At 42.3% G+C, this 22,117-nt stretch overlaps 2 protein-coding genes across 2 annotated transcripts; one reads left to right on the top strand and one right to left on the bottom strand.

Moving 5' to 3' along the window:
* The first annotated feature begins 3,372 nt into the window (after positions 1 to 3,372).
* LOC131239292 (ethylene-responsive transcription factor ERF113-like) lies at positions 3,373 to 8,218 on the top strand. The gene is made up of 2 exons (XM_058236920.1): positions 3,373 to 3,921; positions 7,535 to 8,218. The coding sequence occupies exons 1-2, from the start codon at positions 3,801 to 3,803 to the stop codon at positions 8,044 to 8,046; spliced, it is 633 nt and encodes a 210-aa protein (XP_058092903.1). The 5' UTR covers positions 3,373 to 3,800; the 3' UTR covers positions 8,047 to 8,218.
* A 1,398-nt stretch (positions 8,219 to 9,616) lies between these two features.
* Positions 9,617 to 21,290, bottom strand: LOC131239291 (E3 ubiquitin-protein ligase ORTHRUS 2-like). Its single transcript, XM_058236919.1, has 9 exons — positions 20,523 to 21,290; positions 19,061 to 19,599; positions 17,470 to 17,595; positions 15,074 to 15,173; positions 14,562 to 14,623; positions 14,320 to 14,422; positions 12,732 to 12,873; positions 12,088 to 12,305; positions 9,617 to 11,617 (listed from the first exon to the last, which is right to left on the bottom strand). The coding sequence occupies exons 1-9, from the start codon at positions 21,012 to 21,014 to the stop codon at positions 10,388 to 10,390; spliced, it is 3,012 nt and encodes a 1,003-aa protein (XP_058092902.1). The 5' UTR covers positions 21,015 to 21,290; the 3' UTR covers positions 9,617 to 10,387.
* Between the last annotated feature and the right edge of the window lie 827 nt (positions 21,291 to 22,117).

Below are 22,117 nucleotides of genomic sequence, written 5' to 3'. Positions count from 1 at the left end.
TTAGGAAGCTTTTAACGGTACAGATCATTAGCATGGCTGCTTCCTATGGTGTGACCCACTTGAGCATTAGATCTTGCTCATTTTTGGGATTATAACATAAAATGGTATGGAACAATGGATGGACGGTGTGGATAAAATCCATACATCAAGGTGGATCCTTAAAACCCTAGCCTGTCCCTAGAACAGGCGGTCGTAGTACCCAATCCGCGTCCTGCAGAATTCATTTTGTACACGTCACAAACTACTGAGAATCGCCATCGTATGTGGCTAACATGGTGAGAATGATTTGATGCTCTGAACTACGTTCATGCTCCTGCTCAGCAAGAAAAACTATAACAAACTTATGTTCCATTTGGTTGCCGTGAAAGTTCTATATCAGTAAATTATTTTTGACATGGCTATCTAAGGCGTGCAGGTTATTTCTTTGTCTTACCTTGTGATGGGTGAACACCCCATTTCCAGAAGGGAGCGGGTTAGGCATTATCCATACCAAGTGGGACCCACCTTTATGAATGTATTGTACATCCACAGTGTATACATTTTTCCAATTTATTTTAGTAGCTGATCCCAAAAAATAAGCAGATCCAAATATCTGGTGGACCACACCACTAGGAACAATGGTGAATGACCATTAAAAGGTTTTTGTAGACCACAAAAGTTTTGGATCAATCCGATCTTTGTATTTTCCCTCCATCGAGATCTAATTGACCTTATCAACAGGTTGGATGGCAAATAAATATCACAGTGGGGCTTAGGAAGTTTTTAATGGTGACCGTTCAATCACTATTGTTTATTGATTATTTATTGTGGTGTGGTCCACTTGAGATTTGGATTTGCTTAAATTTTGAGACGACGTCCTACAATGGGCTGGAAAAATTGAATGAATGGCTTGGATATACAAAAAATCATCAAGGTGGACACGTCCTAATCTGCTCTCTTTCTAAAATAGAGAGTGGATGGACAAAAGGGGATAATTGAGCTATATTTTCTACGCGGTGTAAGTACTATTTCTTGTAAGTGTATGTAGGGTGTTTGTAGATTCCTAGTTGTTCATGGAGATTTTTGGTGATGCATGTGGCATTTGTGGCACATGTGGTACATGTACACATCGATATACATTTGTACATGTGTCTTTAGTGGTATTTGAAGGTCAGACGTAGCACATGTGAAATGTTTGAAGATAGATGATGACTAATTAAGTAGTGAGGTCCTCACCCTCAGCAATGATGTGGTGATATGGCGGGATTTGATTAGTGGAGCTATATGGTATTAGCAGAATAGGCTTTTCTGCTGTTCACACATTTTGACTGTTACAACACACTAATAAAATATTACTGAGCTAGTGAACAACCACTTTGGGTTAATTTGCTCTCAAGATAGACATGCATGTATTCAAATAGTAGATATATTGAATCCAGATTGTTCTTCTATTTGTCATGAACAGAAATTTTTTATTTTAGTATATTTGATTGAACATAGTTAACACTACTGTACTAAATGCATTGTATGATGATGTGACCCGATCAAATTGCAACAAATAAAAATCTCTTGTTTGTGGCAAATAAGACTATTTGGATTCAAACACGGTGTGTTCTTTATAAGGGAATCTTTGACCTTGTTCGGAAAGATGAGCTTATCTTTTGGACGGGAATCAAATAGATTTTTTAGAATCAAACCTTAATCTTAAACCCTAAGCAATGTATGATGATCAAATTTTTGACTAAACACATTTTTATGTAAAAAAATCTTAGCCAACTATATTTAAGGCCATTGATCAATCGATTAAAATTCATCATATGGATGTGAAGTTTACATGGTAGTCCATAAAATGTGCATTGGACCTAATGAGCCAATGGATTGGACTATCTAGATCATGGGCCCTAATAAGTTTTCTTAATAATTATGGTATTCAATTACAGAAATGGTAGCTATTATTTCCCATTAATTAACAGTCAAATTTTTTTAGAAGAAGGAAATGGATCGATCTTGTATTGGACCGCTACGACACTGTATCGACCCATCACAGAGCAGTGATGATCATGACATACCTGTTATGGCCCACTTCTTAAGAACATGAATATTTTCCACCCGTATCACCTAACGGATCACACCGTTACCGTTATGTTTTATGTGGCCATTTCTGAATGCCTTGCCACCTGTTTGGTCAATGACATTAAATAAATAAATAAATAACGAAAAGACAAACAAAAACGAAGAGAAAAGATTATCATAAGTTAAAAATCAAGATGGTCCACTCATCAAGTGGGCCACCTTTACAGAAAAGAATGGACTGTTTCCTAAACCTAGCCAACGGTTCAAATTCCATGTAGCCCTCAGGATAACTGGACCGATTTGATTGGTTTATATGGTTATCTTTTCTACGGGGAGACTTATCAACGGTTCAGATTTCTCGTAAATCTGCCAGGTATGGTTTTGTGCTGCGCGGTATGGTCTATGGATAGTCAGAATAAGAGTTCATGTGGGGCCTACATCAGAGAATCTAGAACGTCCATCTTGGAGCCCCTACTACAGTAGGGTTACCACGATCCTAGCCGTCCGATCTGTGGTAGTGGACCAGATGGTGGAATGTAGAGACGGCCAATGGTCCAACGGTAAGGACGGACATGCATTCATCTTAAGTTACAACCGTTTAGTCATCGTGGTTGTTTGTACGATCGTTCGATTACAGTATGGCCGACCAAATGGACGGTGGTCAGGTACATAAAATGGTGCCACGTGTAAAGAAGGGAGATGCAATGGGACGCGGATTAGATATTGACAAGTTGAGTAGCGAGTCGGCTACTACTGAAGTGACGTCACCAAGTTCTGTGGGCCCCACTATAACGCATGTGTTGTATCCACACCGTCCATCCATTTTGAATTATTATTTTAGGTCATGAGAAAAAGAATGAGGCAGATAAAAATCTGTAGTGGACCCCATCACAGAAAACAGTGGGGAGAGTGATTCCCACCGTTGAAGCTATCCTAATGCCTACGATAATGTTTATTTGAAATCCAACCTGTTCAAAAGTTAAAAAAGAAATGAAATAAGGGAAAACACAACTATAAGCTTGATCCAAAACTTTTGTGGCCTTTAGAAGTTTTTAATGGTGGGCGTCACTGGCCCCACTTTTTTCTGTGGTGAGGTCCACTGGAGCTTTATATTTAGCTCATTCTTTGGATATTGCCCTAAAATGACATCTACATATGGATGGAAGGTGCGGATAAAAAACAAACTTCATGGTGGGGTCCACGGAACTTGGTGACGTCACTTCGGTAGCGAGTCTCGCTACTCAACCTGTCAGTAGCTAATCCGCGCCCGATGCAATGAACCAAATCGAGTTCATTACTTCATACGAGAAACTTCCTCGAAGGAATAAGAGCTGGCCGGGCTCCAACGTTCCTCAATAAAACCCGGTACCTCTCTCTCTCTCTCTCTCTCAAAACACCAATAACACAGTTCTCCTCCATCTTTTCATCCTCACCGTCTGATCGGTAAGTCCCACTGGACCCACCAGGGATAACCTCTCTCTCTCTCTCCAAACACTTACAACACAGTTCTTCTCCATCCCTCCATCCTCACCGTCTAATCGTCAAGTCCCACCAAACCCACCTGGGGTATGCGAATCCCACCTCTGATAAGACGACCTGAGCCGTTGAAAAGACAATAATAAAAGGTGGATCGAAGGCATGGGAAAAGGCCTCTTCCTCCCGATGCATCAGAGGGGAGGGGAAAAGAGCCGAGTCATACTCCCTTCCCTGTTTTTGACTCGGCACGTGCCGAGCGTGACACTTCAGCCATGGTATCAGCCCTCTCTCACGTGATTGGCACGAGCGAGACAGAGAGAACAGCACTCGGGCCCAAAGACCCGATACAAGTGCCGGAATCGGGCACCTTCCAACCGCCATATCAAGAGCAAGGTATGCTACAATTCTTGGCTGTTGCATGGGTTTGGAAGTAATTTTCGTCTTTTCCAAGAGCTAACTTGGAGACGTTAGCGGGCCCCACACGCAGCCACAGGTGCTAACGTAACATTTATGTACGTAATCTGAGCCGTTGATCAGGTGGATCAATCCTACAGATCACTTGATCAGAAGTCTCGGATTGTTCAACGAATCCTACGGATGGTTTAGAACGCCTGCAAGTTTTTCAGTCATTCAGGCATTTCTTACACGTGTGACGTAATTGATAGTTTGAACAAACTCAGACTTTGAACATGCCATCTTTAAGATGGGCCCACTTAACAGACCGTTAGGATTTTGCACAAGTGTCCGAGTTTGGCACGTGTGTCTGCGTGTAGAATTGTGTGTGAGACTAGCAATTAGCAAACTCAAGTATGTACTTGACAAGATGCCTTTAGTATTGCACTTGTCCTCTTTATCGTTTGCATTGATGAATTTTTTGTTCGTCTCGATGGACCATTATTGGTTCAGTGCTGCTAGCATCTATCGCTGTGCATCGATGAATCCGGACCATTCATATGATGGGACCCACTGCAGATGTCCTATCATAAGGAAAAAATGATAATTGGAAAATAAAAACCATCGGTAGTGGATGTTTCCCTTTAGAATATAGATGGACGACTTGCTGAATTTTCCCCTATTACATTTCAACATCGGAGATCGAACGAATAGGATTCATGGTAGGTGTGGTCTCTCCTTAGAAATTCATCTAAGATAGGGCCCATCAGATGGACGGCGTGGATTTCAAAAAAATATAATCCAGTGAGCGGAGATGAACCGACACTGGCTCATCGCGATTATAAGAACGTTTTTTAACTCAAAAGCTTGATAACGCATTCCGTGGGGTCCGCTGTGATGTATGGGTTTAATCCACGCCGTCCATCCATTTTTTCGGGACGAATCTAAAAATTAAGGCTTTCTATTGAGAGAATTAATGGATCCCAGACGTTCGACGTATGGTGATTACCTGATTGTGTTTCCACACGTTAGAGCCATGTGGAGCCCACTCGTGATGTTTATAAAGAATCAAAACCGTGCATCATGATGAGTCTTCACCGTACATTCCAAAACCATCCTGATCCAGAAATCAGGTGGAACAAACCACAGAAGCAATGTGCAATCACGACTAAAAGCCTAAAACCAATATATAATCATGTGGTGTGACCCACCTGAGTATTTTTATGACCTGATTGTTGGTTTGTCCCTTCATCCTAGTGGACTACCCCTGTTGAATAGTCTAGATGGAATATAAGAAACACGGAGAAGCCCATATTCAATCTAGAAGTTTCTATGGTGGGCTTCACCCTCCACATGGTCCCCCATTATCCCCTTCGGTGTGGCCCACCTGATTTATGGATATGCTGGATTTTTGGGATCTAGGCCTAACTGGGGGACGTAATTGACGGTTTAGATGGAACTCACGAATCAAGGGTGGGCTCCACATAGTCAAACGTTTGGTGATGACCATATTCTCGAACGTATCGGATGCCCATCGGATAAAGACGTATCGCAGTCTTACACGTATCCTCAAGTCTATCCTTTACATTTTCCACACATTGCTGTCTCTCGCACGTATCTTCATGTCTCTCCTTTTTTGTCTTTTCCATCTTTCCTCACCATTTTGCAATATTACCAGACCTCTACTATACAAATCAATGGTCAGGATCATTCCTTCAGCATGATTATTGGACTGAGGCCCATCTAGAATTTCAAACAGAAGATTGGATGGTTTAGATCATCGAACAATCTTGGCATACAGGCCCTATCAACCATACGGACCATAAACAGGAATAATGCAACTGCAGTTTATTGAAGATGTGAATGGTCCAATGATTAATCTGATCCATCCGTCTAGTGGGCCTCATTGTTTCCATAAAGAAAGGACGGTTCAGATTGAAGATTGGGCTCTTCACGTCTCTGGTGCACCTCTTGTGCACCACAGTGGGGAACTGAGGTGGGTGCATTGGATTACTGCCCTTATCCAAGACGGGCTCTCGGACAGGAGTCCTTTGCAACATCCGAGCTCTGCGGATTAGGTGTTACCCGGGTAACACGTTAATGTGTGTTACACTTACCGTGGGGCCCACCTTGATGAATTTATTATATATCCACGCCGTCCATACGTTTTTTCAGATCATTATAAGATGTTTTACCGAAATTTAAGAAGATCGAAATCTCAGGTGAACTATTCCACAGGAAACGGTGGTGATTGATTTCCTGCTATTAAAAACTGCCTAAAGCCCACCGTAATGTTTATTTTCCATCCAACCTGTTGATAAAGCTAAACAGATCTAGATGAAGGGAAGATATAAATATCAGATTGATCCAAAGCTTTTATGGCCAACAATAACTTTTTAATGATCAATCGCTACAGTTTCTAGTGGTGTGGTCCACCTGAATTTTGGAGAAAAGTCCTAAAATGAGATGGAAAAACGGATGGACAGCATGGATATACGAAATATTCATCAAGGTGGGCGACAACAGGGGATCAGTGTAAAATCACGACTCAAAACTCTAATTTTAAGCATTGTGGCCCACCTGAGTTTTGGATCATGCTTGAACTTTAGGATGTCTCTTCGGTTGGATAAGATGGTGAACGCATGGAAGTTTCTATAGTGGGTGACCGCATCCTCACTGTTCCCTGTGATGTGGCCCACCTGGGTTTTGGATAAGGCTTGCTTTTGGGGCAGAGGTCATAAAATAAGGTGTTTCAAAAGATGGGTGGAGTGAATGTGACATACACATCACGGCGGGCCAAGAAAGCTCGATTGTCATTTAGCTCTCTCTCTCCCTCTCCGTTATTTCGTGGAACTCGGATGCGGATGGCGTGTTAAACTCAGCACCACGTAGCTACTGGGGGTAAGGACTGTGGGGCCCACCGTAATTTATATGTTTTATCAGCACTGTCCATACATTTTGCCAGCTAATTTTAGGGCATGAGTCCAAAATTGAAGCTTATCCACAGCACAAATGGACCACACCACACAAAACAGTTGGATAAAGACGTCTACCAATGAAACAGTCCTGAGGCCACATACGTGAGCGGAGCACACATTAGGACGCGGTTTGGCTAGCGACACGCCAGCTGGCTCGTGTCAAAGCTCCGTGGGCTCCACCACGATGTATGTGTTTTATCCATGCCGGCCATCTATTTATTCAGCTTATTTTAGCCCATCAGTCCAAAAATGAGGCAGAACCAAATCTCAGGTGGCCCACACCAGAGGAAACGGTGAGGATTTGACACTTACCGTTTAAAACTTCTTGGGGGCGCATAAATTTTGGATCGGATGACATATAGACATCTGTAAGTTTCTCTAGTGGACGCCCTACTCCATTGTTTCCTTTGGTGTGGCCCACCTGATTTATGGCTCATGCTAGAGTTTGGATCCACATAATATGGAATGGACGGCTTGAATGGCACTCACAGTCACACGTCAGCTGGACCACCCTCGTTCCTTGTTACTCGAACTCTCTGAAAAATACTATTCATTTCCATGAGCCATGATCAAGACCTTTGAAGCGACAACAACATCTACACCGTAAGATCTGACGCGTCTCATTTCATCTTTAGATCTCCACCGTCAACCTACAGAAAGGAGAAGGAACTACCGCGGCGTGAGGCAGAGGCCATGGGGTAAATGGGCAGCTGAGATAAGGGACCCACACAAAGCGGCCCGAGTATGGCTAGGCACCTTCGACAGCGCAGAGTCTGCAGCCATAGCCTATGATGAAGCTGCTCTCAGATTCAAAGGATCAAAAGCTAAGCTGAACTTCCCCGAGAGAGTGCAAGCCCTGTCCAATCCTGGCTTCTACTTGGACGGCAGGGATGTCTCTGATCAAGGGCCTACCGCATCAGACAGCCTTAGTTCAACGCCAGCATTGGAGGATTCGTACCCAGATCTACATCAATATGCACAGCTATTGTGTAGTAAGGATGAAGATATAGAGTACGTGGGGTCCAGTATGTATGATCAGAGTCCTATGATTTCGACGGCTGCGATGTCGTCCACGTCAGCATCCTTCTCATCTTCTTCAGTATCAAAGGAAGAGCAGGAGAGGGACTGGAGGAGCAACCATCCATGAATGTATGTTTGTACCATGATAGAGAGAAATGGGGGTTTTAGGTCTGTATTTATCATTGGTCATTGTACAAGATAGTGTGACTGGTTTGAACAACCTAAGTTCACAGGATCCATTAAATCCACACCGTAAATTTTCTGGACCTCTTTAATAAAATCGAATATATTCGGTCTAATTCCAGCAGCCAGCTTAATCAACTGTGCTGGTCTCTCTCTCTCTCTCTCTCTCTCTCTCTCCATAGGTCCAACATAAAGATCAACTGGCACGAAACTCAGGCATGTCAGATCATCATATGGGCCCCACCATTGAAATTGATGGACAACCAACAGTCAGAATCAGCATAAAGGTGTGGCCAACCTAGGAAATGCATCGCTATGATTTTCAAGAAGAGCGATCTTCATAGTGGGGTTAGCTATTTCGACCGTATAGATGTCCCATGCAAGAGCATGTTGATACGGTACCAAAAGCTGTGGTGCTGATCATTTCTCTAAGGTCATGAGCGGGCCACACATGCACCAACTGAGACCCAAAGCCCGCCCATTGTATAAATGAGGTGTTATATGCTACTCGGGATTCGTATGACGCTTGATATGTAGGCACTGAAATTAAGAAGCGGATTGTGTACTGAGTAACCTCTGTGGGGCTCACCGTGATGTATGTGTCTTATTCCGTTTTACCAGCTCATTTCATGAACCGATCCCAAAACGGAAGCATATCCAAGGCTCATGTGGACCACACCACAGGAAACAGTGAGAGACAATGACATCCACCCTAGAAACCTTCCTAGGACTCACAACGATTTTATTTGTTATCCAACCTATTCATAAGGTCAAACAGACACAGATGAAGGGAAAACACAAATATCATATTGGTCCGAAACTTTTGGCCCCCAAGAATTTTTTAACGGTAGGCATTCAATTCACTGTTTCCTGTGGTGTGGTCCACTTCAGCTTTAGATATGCTTCATTTTTTGGGTTCATTGCCTAAAACGATCTGGTAAAACGGATGGTCAGAGTGGATTAGACACATACATCAAGATAGGCCCCCCGCATGGTAGATTAAGCAGGCCACTGTGGTCAGTTGTGAACTCTACTTGGTGGACACTTGTTGGTTGAAATGGAGAATTGGATATTTTTCATTTTTAACCGTCCAATAAATGTCCACCAATCGGATAGTCAAATAGATTAATTTTCTGTTCATAATAAATCAGGCTAAAATCTGGATGGTTTAATTTGACTAGTATGCCACCTGTGTATCATCCATCACACACTGCGTGAGTATAACTTGTAGACATACAGAGTAGCACCACGACATAATGATCCATACCCTGGACAAATCCACGGATGGATGGTTCATAAGAAAAAGATCTCACGCATCCAAGATATGATGATCAATACACGAGTGATTTAAAAAAACAACCATGCAGAAAAACCAGCCCATACCTTCTCATGGATGGGTGATGATCTCTGGTCAGTGAGATTTTTTCAAGGTTGAACATATACCATCAGAGCTTCTAGATGAATGGCCTAGATCATCACATAGTGGGGCAGGAACGGCAAGCTAGCAAACCTCATCCACAAATAATATAAACTATATTCCACTAAAATCCTTGACAAAGAGACTGAAAGCTAGTATAAACATTTGAGAAATGCTCTAGTTCTCGAAGCACCATGAGTTATGCAGCTCTAGTTGCATTGGATCATTTGGACAGTCAAATTGATCGATCTAAACAGTCCATTAACTCAAGAATCATGGGCTACCAAGCAAAAATACACTGATAAGATTATCCAATCCATCCCCAATTTGGCCTTTTTTTAGCCCCTTTCTTTTCTTCCTAAACCATGGATGGGATGGTGACGATACACTAAAAAAAGTGATCCTTTACGAATCATAAGCAATCCATGATGGGCCCTAATAATTACATAGATCAAATGGTTTATTGGACCTATTGTGCAAATAATCGTAATCATCAATATTAAATGCTACTGATCAGATGGTTAAGATTGTCAGATCAGTGTTAGCCCAATAAATGAGTGTTGAATCTAATGAACAGCACTCCATGGATTGGATTGTCTTAAGTGTGCCAATGCAACTGAGAGCACTGTAACTCATAGTAGTCTGAGAGCCATGGAGCTTCTCTCTATACATTTTACTACCCAAAAAAAGCTGTTTTCTTTTTCAAAATTTGAACTTGTGAGACGTTGGAATACCTCTGCAGAGATGGTGGGTGTGCACAAAATCATGCCTCTCACCGCATTTGAACATCAGAGCTGATAACACCAAAAAAGAAGCAATATACCCACATCGTGAAATCCAAATTGGACCCGCCCAATTGAGACCACAATCACTCAAAGTCGTCGTCATCATCCGACCGCACAAGCAGTGGGCTCAACGGTGAATTGCCACCGCTGTCTTCCTGCGCTTTGGTGGATTTCCTGCTCTTCTTGGCCTTCTGTTCGTCCATCTTTGCTGCAAAGCCCCTGGTCAAGGGCCTCTTCCGCATGTACGTCTTTGGTTGCTTGATTTCAGCTGTCGGACCGTCCTCATCGCTCGCATCAAGCATTTCAAGATCTTCAGAACCACACTCCTGGGTTTTCTTGCTTTTGGAAGGCTTCTTCGCATCTCCAGATTCCTTGCTCGGTTTTATCTTCTCATCCATCTTTGCCGAACAGCTCCTGGTCAGGGGCCTCTTCCGCACGTACGTCTTTGGCTGCTTGATTTCAGCTGCAGCGCGGTCAAGGATTTTACTATCTTCTGAGCCAGGCTCATCGGATTTCTTGCTCTCTGTAGCCTTCTTTGCATCTTTGCCTTTCTTCCAATTGTACATCACTGGCTCTTTGCTTTTAGGAGTATTGTGGTCCTTATTGCCCCCATTCGCTAATTCAAGATTATCTGCGTCAGCTTCATTTGATTTCTTGCCGCTGACTGCCCTCTTCCCATTTCCAGTTTTCTCATATGTCACTGGCTGTTTCTTTTCAGTTGCATGAGTTCGACGGTCCCTACCATTCCCATCTGACCTTTTGGGATTCTCAGGCTCTGGTTCATTGGATTTCTTACTGTTCTTAGCCTTCTTCAGAGTTTCGCTTTTCTTCCGCTCATACGTCACTGGCTGTTTCTTTTCAGATGCACGAGTTCGACGATCACTACCTCCCCCATCTGCCCTTTTGGGATTCTCAGGCTCTGGTTCATTCGATTTATTACTGGTTTTAGCCTTCTTCGGAGTTTCACTTTTCTTTGGATTGCAAGTTGTTGGCCGTGCACTTTCAGCCTTCCGAATCTGACAATCCTCATCACTCGATTCGGGCATTTCAGGATTTTCAGAGCCAGCATCATCAGATTCCCTGCTGATCATAACAGCTTTCTTCTGTTGGTACGTCTGTGATTGTTTGCTCTCGTTCGCAGCAATCTGACTGTCCTCATCAGCTGCTTCTGGCATTTCAGACCCAACTTCAGTATCTCCCTCAGTGAGGTGAGACTTCTCTGCTATGACGTTGATTCCATCCTCGCCCAACTCAATGTCTTCTTCAGTCTGCTGTTTGAGAGACTCGATCACATCCATCAGTTCTCTGTTAACCTGTAAAATAAATTAATAAATAAATAAAAATAATCCACTTCACTCATCAAGGTCCCACCATAGAACTATGCATCATAGATCTATGAAGTGCAGTTCCTAACATACATCTGCTGACCTCATGCCACTGACCCATTGATCTAGTATTCAGCCAAGCAAATGGGCCACACCAAAAAAATTGCATCATTTGGGCAATCCTATCCTGACCATCTGATCATTATGAATTGAGTTACAAGTCAACCATTGATCATGCTCTGCTCAAATTTGACTTAAGCTGCCCACTTCCTATCCAGTGATTGACAGGCTAACCCAGTCCAACCATCTTTATTCGTGGGCTTTGGCACACTGACATGATGGGATGGGAAATAAACAGCCGCGATCAATGTGCACAAGTGACACATGTACAGTGAGGATGTTTTCGATGCAGACTTCATGGAACTTTCCTCTTTCTACCAACTGATAGATGCTCGTACCTGAGGATTTTGAAGGAAGTCAGAGATATCATTGGGGCAGGAAGGGCACATCATGACATTTTTCTGAGCTCGTAGGGTCCGTCCTCCACCATGGATCCTCTCACGCAAGAACGTCTGGCCAGCAAACGCGCCCTCCAAACACGGCTTACAGAAGTTGTGAGCACAGGGAGTCGTGAGTGGAAGATTCATCACATTACGACAGAGTAGGCAAGAGAATTCTGCACCACCAAACACTCAGACGGTGGTAAGAACAAATTTATCATACAACTAATCATGGGGTACATTTAATTTGGACCGCCCCCATTTTCAGGCCGTGGTGCTTACATGGCAGGCCTGATGGATGAATGTCCTGCATCTTCCCCACTCATGCCACATCGGAACATGTGAGAAGAGTACAATACATATGCCCAGCTCTTATGATTAGCCATTTTAATTCTCAATTTTCAAGCTTTGGCTGGAAGACTACTCAACATTTCCACTGATGAAAGGCAAAGGTTTTGTGTAAGGGTGGATTTCAGGTGGGTCATTCCCATTTATTAATCAAGCGTTTGAAGGCTTATATTTCAGGTCTGATCATGATTGCCAACCCAAGACATCTGCTGCCAAATCTATGTTTGCAAGTTCAATGCAGAGTAAAGCCAAACCTTTCAGGAGCTTTTCTCTTACAGAGAGGTTCTGGGCACGCCTTATAGCTTTTCTAGCTCTCTTCCTGTCTTCAGGATTTCCAGTGGCCACCGGTTTTCGGCTCAGTGGCGGCGGCTTTGCCCATCTCCAGCCATTCTCTTCCTGAAGGAGAGAGAATACATCTAAGCATGCAAAGACTGAAATCCACAATTTTTGGTACCCCAAACTAAAAGACTTGAAATTAACGGAAGCTTTGTACATTTGTGAAATAATCACTTGAGAGAATCTAAAAATAGAAATTTGAACGCTTGTAAATCGAGCATTCTTCAACGTAACGATAATGGGTGGGGGAGGGGGAGGTGGGGAAGAATATATCAAATTACAAAACAATTAACTTGTACAAACATTCAGCTTAATCAAGAGGAAATGAAAAGAAAGATAAAGTAGACCTCAAACTGCAACTGCAAATTGAAGCCCAGATTGTGGACTTCGAAAACTATATACTAAGAGCCGCTATGCGTGCTTCAACTCACAAAGCACTCCAGTTCACACAAGGTGGAGATACATGGAGAGAGAGAGAGAGAGAGAGAGAGAGAGAGAGAGAGGCACGCTTTAAAAAAAAAAAAAAAAAAACCTTCAAACTACTACTTATGCAACTCCTAGAGTAAACCTACTTACTCCACTAATTAGAGTTCTACTCACAATATGCAACTCCTGGTGTAAACCTACTTACTCCACTAATTAGAGTTCTACTCACAATCAAACTACTAAATTAAGAAACTAAAACCAAATTAAGCCCCTAGTATGGCCCATAGGCCCAATGATTTAAGCCCACAGCCCACCCTAAGGCCTAATATATGCTGATTTTAGATTGCTTATTTATAGATTTGGGGCCTAAACATCAAGAGTTACAATTTACTATTTGGGAGAGAGATGGAGAGATGTGATTGATGATATGAGGGCTTATTTAAAGATGTGATTGGCGATTTTGAAGATTATTTCCTTAATTTGCTCTTTTTATTATTGTTAGGCTTTTACCATTTTAGGTAGATTAAATTGATTGAAATCAACTAAGAAATCAACTATAATTTATTTAAAATCAATCTCTTAGTTGGGAGGATTCTCATTAAGGATTCATTTAGGGTCTATAAAAGGAGGGGTGGTGTGGGAGGTAAGTGTTGAGTTTTTTGAAGTATTATAAGATGAAGTTTGATATTAATGAAGTATTTCCCCAACTCTACTCAAATAATCTTGTGGGTGTACTCTTGTTGATTTCTTTGCACTTTGGATGTCAGGATCTCATTTACTCGATGACCGGGTTGCACCGCCCAGCCTCTCCAGTGTATGTGTGAAAGGCACAATGACTCCCAAGTGTCAACACAAACACTCAATATGAATGCAAAGAAACAAAATTAGGGGCGGTCATTTCTGCTACTAGAGCCATCATTGCAATTCAATTCAATTGTGCATCCAAATGCACCCTTATACTTATCTAATTAGCTGACTCTTAACATAGAGTTGTCCAGTTCAGAATTCTCTCTTGTTAATAGAAGAAACAAGCAATGGTGGAAGAAAAGAGAAGGACAGGGAAAGAGATAAAATGCATACATCATAATCCCATGCGGGGCTTCCCATCCTTTCAGTAATATCAGTCGCCTTCTTTAGTTCTTTAATGTCAGGCAAAGATCTTGGACGATCACCAGTTTCATCACTGCAGTTCAAATGTGTGTGTGTTTGAGAGAGAGAGAGAGAGAGAGAGAGAGAGAGAGAGAGTGTGTGTGTGTGTGTGTGTGTGTGCAGAAGCCCTTATTAAAAGCACAACCAAGAAACCAACAATGCCAAACACAAACCTGGTCCACGGTGCAGGTTCATTATCACATCGGACAAACAGATACCTGCAGACCTTGAAACCCTGCAAAAGACCAGCATAGCTTATCAAATATTTTATCAGGAAAGGAAACCTGATAGTGGAATCAGGGCCAAGCAGGAAAGAACTTCGAAACTGATCACAGAGGAAACGAACCATAAGCACTCATCGATTGAGACCAAAACACCAGGAATCTCTCGATTACATGAATGGAATTAAACGCAATGTAGAACCATAAATTATTGAGGGAAAAAAGGATCACGATTGGAAAGAACTTCGAAACTGATCACAGAGGAAATCAACCATAAGCACTCATCGATTGAAAACAGGACACTTAGAATCTCTCGATTACATGAACGGAATTAAACGCAATGTAGAACCATAGATTATCAAGGAAAAAAAGGAACACAATTGCAATGTAAATGCAAATAAGCCAAACAGCTGTCTAAGAACGTGTGGTTAACAAATCATCACAAGTAAAATGAATAACCTTACTTGAATTCCAACTTTGCGCCAGCATTTCTCAATCCTGTAAATTCCATCATACCGCACCCCAGTTTCTGGCGCATAGGATGAACGCTTCTCCTTGTGAGATCTGGTCATTAAAATTGATGGATCATTAGAAATTTTTTTACTTTAGGCTTTAACATCAAAAGAGTAGTGGTTTATAAACAATAAATGGAAGCAAAATCTGCAAAGCAACTCATAATGAACAATTTGGTGAGGACATCAAGAAAAAATAGCTTAAAAGCCATACCTTCTTATGAACTGATATTTTCAACACTAGGTGTAAAGGTCATCTACATTTCAAGGTGACAATGAAGCACATAGCTAATCTCAAGCATGAACTAAAGGACAGGAGTCTTACTTTAAGCTAGCTATGGAAAAATGAATTACTAAATCTTTCCTTCTGCTTTTGGGTTAAAAGTTCAAACATTGTTCTTTTTAAAGGATACATAATTAATATTTTTTATTCTTTTGTCCCAATTAACCGCTTATCTGATGATGGTATTTACTGTTATAAACTAGCATTGTTGATCCAAAAGTTACACTGCTGTGTTTAATAATATGAACCTCTGGAGGAACAGGACTTACCGTGCCTCCACATTGTTACCTTACACATAGCATACATAGCCGAGATTAGGACCTTTCATCCATGGGCCTCACAACTGTTGTCAAAATTGTTATTGTATTGCAAATCATAAGAGGGGTTGAATTGCATTGAATCGCAAATCATATTGTAAATCGTAAGATTTTTTCTAATTTACAAAAAAATACATATAAGACATAAAAGATTGAGAATGCATCAATCATCCATTTACCATCAACATGCACCAAAAAAGTTATATATATCATGATAGTAAAGGATCCTTGCCCTTTTCCTTCGTTTTCTTTTGTTGTCTTTTGAAATTTTTTTATGGTCCTTAAAAATTTTGTTTTGAACCTTTCTTGAGTATAGAATCATGTTAGAAAAAATGGCATTCTATTCCATTGTGAATCAAAATATATTTTGATTTCTTTGTTTTGGGTTTTTGAAAATCAAAATCCCCAAGTTTCTCTCTCTCTCTCTCTCAGAAAAAAAAAGAAGATATTTTTAATTGGGGAGAACCTTTTTCATATTTTATGAGCAAAAGGGTACAAAGAAAAGGAAGAAATTGAATAAAAAACAATAATAAATTGATTTTTTAAATATTTTTTGGGCCCCTTTACGAATCTATAATTATCTTACAATTCGTACAATTATTTAGGATTTGTGATTTGGGTGTACAATTCAAATCATACAACCATGTGATACGATATGAATTGTACGATTTTGATAACATTGGGCCTCACCATTATTTGGGCTTACCAAGGACTTAGCAAGAAGTGCCTTAATGGACAGTTCTTTCTTTGTAAATAGATGAAACTTTTTACCATTGAATCTGGGCAATTGCTCCTCTGTCCACTGCACCCAAGCGATTAAATGGAAAGGACCATCCAATCATCATCATTGTCATCATCTAAGCATCATGCCAATTGATTGGGTCTGCTAGATGTGTCTTATTCTGTCATTTCACTTTATCACAGACCATATCCTCAGTTAAACCATAAGTCCTCAATTCATTTCTTACTACCTCCACCCATGTCCTTTTGGACCTTCCCTTGCCTTTTACAGCCTTCAACTTGAACCAACTCATTCCTTCTAACTGGCATAATTCTGTCTCTGTCCAAACAGTGATCTTTACTTTTTGGCTCATCACTATTAGGACCCACTGAATTTAACAGTCCAGATCTAGGCCGCATATGCCACATGGCTGCAAATGATGTGGAGGTACAGTGAGCTCCTAAGCCCTGAGGCATTGGATCAGCTTCGCTTGCTTAAGATTAACCAGGTCTTAGTCATGGCCACTTCTACCTTATTAACCTAGACACAGACTACATTCTCTTTTGTAAGTGCTTTAGGGCCCGTTAGGCCAGTCGGATTGGAAGGGATTGGAAGTTAAATCCCAGGATTGGCCGGGCGTGCCAAACAGAATCGGTGATCCGATCCCAATCCCATGGATCTTAAGACAATCCACTGACAACACCATCATTACCTTTAAATCCCATCCAATCCACTCTAATCCGTTCAAATTTGCCTGGGACGTGTTTGGTTCGAGGGATTGGAAGGGATAGGAAGGTTTAATCCCGGGATTGGCCGGGCGTGCCAAACAGACTGGATATAGCAATCCAGGGATAGAGCAATCCCATGGATCTCAAGACAATCCACTGACAACACCATCATTACCTAGAAATCCATGCCATCCACCCTAGTACCATTCAATCCCTTCCAATCCACCCGGCCAAACGGGCCCTTAGAAAATATGTATAAGTGTCATTCAATCCAATTGGAAAGAATCTGAGCCACTTACCTCACCACTCGAACTGGGTAACCCTTCTTACAGCTGACCCGCAGTGCCTCATTCATTTTATCAAATTGCTGATCGAACGACTGCTCCTTGTTCGTTCGCTTGTTCCCACTCAAGTCTCTCCCGCCACTGTCCATCACATTGGGATAATATCATGATCAAATCCAGCAGAATCAGCTCAAGAAACAGGAAAACGCATCAAGAGGCATGTCATGAAAACCAATAGGCTTATTTTTACAGAATAGAGAAGGAAGGGCAGCAATAACAGCATTAACAGCATGTACTCATGCGTAGGATGATGAATGCAAATGTCGTCTTCTGCAGTTTAGAAACTCGGTGACTCAGCTCTGTGCTAACCTGAGCAGCTTAGGGGCTGTTTGCATTGGTGACAAACAAGATTCAAAAAATGTGATTTCCATTTCCTTCCAAAAAAAAAAAAAACCCTTAGACGTGGAGATTTCCACACCTTTTGAGAAACAACTCTTACTTTTTGACCATTAACCTTTCCACATTTCCATGGAAATCCATGTGCTAAAACAAACATATTAAAGTGGATTCATTTCCACAGATTTCCACAGATGTGACGTTTTCCTATCCAAATCCACTTTATGGATTCCACCATTCCAGACAGGCCCTAAGAGTAGTGAACTTTAATAAGGGCTAACTAATGCAACCAAAGAGAGACTTCACAAAATAATAATTAAAAGTAGGCAGATTCATATAAGAAAAAAGAAAATGGAGCTAAGTGTAATTCAGAGACTCGGTGACTCAGCAAATGAGGCAGTTGATTAAAATCTATGAAATTCAACTCAGTAAGTCACTTCATTTTATAGTAATTACAACAATAATAGTCATGCAGTAGGTGGATTTCTTCAAGAAGATGAAAGGAGAACAATGACAACGGTGTCCTGAAGAAGAAGGCAGCAAAACAAAATGGGTTGCTCGGAGTTTAGCGAGCAACCCAGTCAGTCATCATACACAACTTGCTCAACTCACCATCACTGATAATTTCAATACATTTTAACCATGTCAAACAAAGATAACCAGTCCAATTTTAGAAAACAAAAAGGAAGAAATGGTATGATTTTGAGACAGCAAAAACATTGCCTGCACAGGTTTCTGTGCATGTGGGGCCATGGCTCAGTTATCGAGACCATTGATCTGATGTGCCTCACAGTCACAGTTGACGAGAACGCCCCAAAATCTCAAAAAGTAGAGGATCCTACAGTTTCAATCTTTCAGCTTACTTCCAGTTGAATGCAAATCACCATGTAATTCTTTATAATCAAACAGCTATTACAAGGCCAATGATTGAAGTTAATATATTCCAATCTGAGAGATTTTTGGAAGTGTCCCTCATCCAGCATGCCAACCATCTGGTGAACGGTCTGGATCAGTGAACCATGGCCAAACATATGCACACGACCCTATAATTTTCCAGCATTTGAAATGTCATCAGCCTTATTATTCTAAAGATCATTACTACTAAAACACAGTAGGCTCACTCCCCCAAGTCAGTCCGATTAACTCAGCGAGTCAACTGGGTACTAACAGACTAGAGAGCGAGAAGAGCAAGTGAACATCGGCAACAAACCTTCCTGTATAGAGAAACCACTCCCCATGATCCTCGTCATCTTGGTAACCTCCAGAGAGGGCCACTGACTGCGCTCCATGCTCCGATTGCCCGGCGATCCCTGCAACATGCGGAAGGTGAACACCCCACTGCCTGCACTCCATGCGGTCCTCCCATGATTCCCCTACCAACACACCCTGATTCCTTGCAGGGTCGTTCTCCGCGAGGATTGGGCCAAAGTGGTCAGGTGGGACCGTGACAAAGATCTTGCCACTGCACGCATTTGCCTTCCCAGCCCGCTGGGCCCGCTCTGTCGTGAACGCCTTGTCAGGCCGGTCCTGGTTGTGCACGAAATGGTAGACATTCAATTTACCATCAGCACCGGACGTGACTGCTTTAGCAGTCTTGGCAACTCGAATCGCAGCAACGAGTGTCGAGTTGATTCTGGGCTGACTTGCCATCTTGGGTGGGATTGGGTGTCGGCATTTTGCACAGGATCGCTTCCCCTTCTCAATCCATTTCTGGAAGCATTTCAGGCAGAAGTTGTGCCCGCAAGGCGTCTGTAACAGGAAAAGAAGAGAGCATGAATCAGGGGCTTGAGTTTTTCACTGAGTCATGAGATTGCCCTTTGGCTGACTCAGACCAACTGGGTGGACTCGGGGCGATTTCAATCGAGTCACAGTAAGATTCTAAAATGACCCAAGTTCCCCCAGTGGATTATTGTAGTTTTTTTTTTACTATGGGAAAGCTGAGGTGGGGCACTTTGGTCAGTTCCAGCAGATTTGAGCTGGTTGAAAGCAATGGAAAAATGTCAGGTGTAGGTGGTTGGACTTTCCACACTGGGCCATCCAGGACAGACCCACTGTATGAACGGTTCCCATCAATGTGATGACCCACAGGGTGCTCCTGCAATCACGATAGTCTACGATCTAGACCATGGATTGGCGGAACCAATGGTCCATGGCCTCCATTGGAAAATTGCATCAAATGGAATCTCGCCCATCCCATCAACGGACCATTTTCTACTCAATACTGACAGTTACCCCATATTTCTTTCTCTATCATACACATGCAGGTCAATGATCAAACGGTTCGAACCATCCAATCGGCGAGATATTCCTACCACGGCTAACAAGCAGTGGGGCCCACCTTGTGAACGGCCCGGATCATGGATCGATCTCACAATCCACCCATCCAATAAAAAAACAGAATCGCCAAAAAAAAAAAAAAAAAAATTCACAAAATCCAAACTTTAAGGCTTTGTAAGTTCAGATCATTGTCTTGGAAAGACTATCATCGAAAACGAAGACTTCAATGTCTTGAGATAATAAAAAAATAAAAGAAACCTAAAACTTCAAAAATCCCAATAAATAAATAAAAAATCCAAACTCAAACCAAATTTCCAAAAAATAACATTTATAAATTTAAATTTAAATTTCCAAAACATAAAAATAAAAATAAAAATAAATAAAAGAAGACTCACAGTAACAGGCCTTTCAGGAAGCTGGATACAGAAAGAGCAGTTCAAGTTCACATCTAAGAGACCAAGAACGTCATTCTTCCTGCTTTCCTTCGGCTTCGATGCCTTCGATTCATCGGATCCATCCGCCTCCGCAGTCCGAGCGGCGCTCCCGGACATTAGCTCCTGCCGCCGCCTCGCCTTCTCCCTCTCCGTCAGCGACCCGTCGGTCTCGATCGCACGGATCGCTGCGATCAGATCGGACGACTGAGGTGGCTTCGCGGAGGCTGGAAATCGGATATCGCCGCCGGCAGCGGCGGACGGAGACGGCGTGGAGCAGTCTGGGCACTCCCATTGGGGGAGGGACGAGAGGGAGGAAGGAGGGTTTGAGAGGCAGGTCGCGTGCCAGGGGGTGGCGCACGTGCTGCAGATGAGCTTCTCTTCTTCTGAGGGGGTTTTCTTGCAGAGCATGCAGATGCCGTCCCCATCGCAGGGAAGGTCGCTAGCGTGCGCCATGGGGTGAAGGATAAGGGAAAGGGGGGAGACAGAGAAGGGCAGGATGGGTAATATAAAAAAATGGGGTGTGGGGAATGAGAAGAGGCGGGATTTTGACAAGAAGAGAAATGGGGGGATTTGAAGTTTGAAATTTGAGGTCTTTTTATGTTTTTTCTTCTTCTAGAAAGGGGGGAGAGAAAGGAGGGTCCTTGAAGCCAAGCTCGCCCCTTGGGACCCACCAGCAGATAATCCGGACCGTTCATCTTGTGGGATATACATGTAAATATATGTCAGTGCCTGAACCCCCGCCAAACATTAGAATATAAGTTACAAACTATCTTCTTATAGACCTCTGTTCCTAGCTCATATGGACGGTGTGATCTCTGATTATCAGGATTTTCACTACAACGCCCATCTATGCTCAGAGCTTCTAGATGAACGGCCTGGATGATTAGTTGGTGCAGCAAAAAGGTCGACCGGAGCCTCAACATTTGAACTAGAAGTGGGGCTGGGAATGACTTGGGCGGGGCCAACCAAACGATAATAGATAAGCCCAATAGGCCCAGCCCATTGACACCCCTACCTAGGTCAAAGTGGAAGCTGAAGTCGGTGGTACCCTGGCTGTGGGCCCACCTTGATGTATGTGTTATATATCCACGCTGTCCATATGTTTTTCCAGCTCATTTTAAATCATTCTCTTAAAAATAAAGTATATCCAAGTCTCATGGATCACACCGCAAGAAACAGTAGTCATTGAATGCCCACCATTAAAAACTTCTTTAGATGTTAGGGGTCATTTGGCACCCTGGATTCACGGAGATTTGAGAAGATTTGAAGGGATTAGATCCACAATGAGAGCTTGGATTACATCTAAAATCTTTTCAAGAGTTGCATATTAACATGTGTGCCATGAGGCTATTATTCTATTGGCCACATGGGCAACTAATGATAGCTCAAAGTAATTAGATTATCAATTGCATCACAATAATTACTTTAATATAATGACCAGCACCGTCCAAACATTATCCATGTAAATCAACAGTTAAAAATCATTAGTTAGTCACTCGGACATGATCTTATGCTTGTGGCCCACCTGAGACTTGGAATTTCATCAGTTTCAAGCA

Source organism: Magnolia sinica, chromosome 3, assembly GCF_029962835.1.
Source record: "Magnolia sinica isolate HGM2019 chromosome 3, MsV1, whole genome shotgun sequence".
In the NCBI taxonomy this organism is placed as follows: Eukaryota; Viridiplantae; Streptophyta; class Magnoliopsida; order Magnoliales; family Magnoliaceae; genus Magnolia; species Magnolia sinica.
This window is presented reverse-complemented; position numbering and strand designations above follow the sequence as displayed.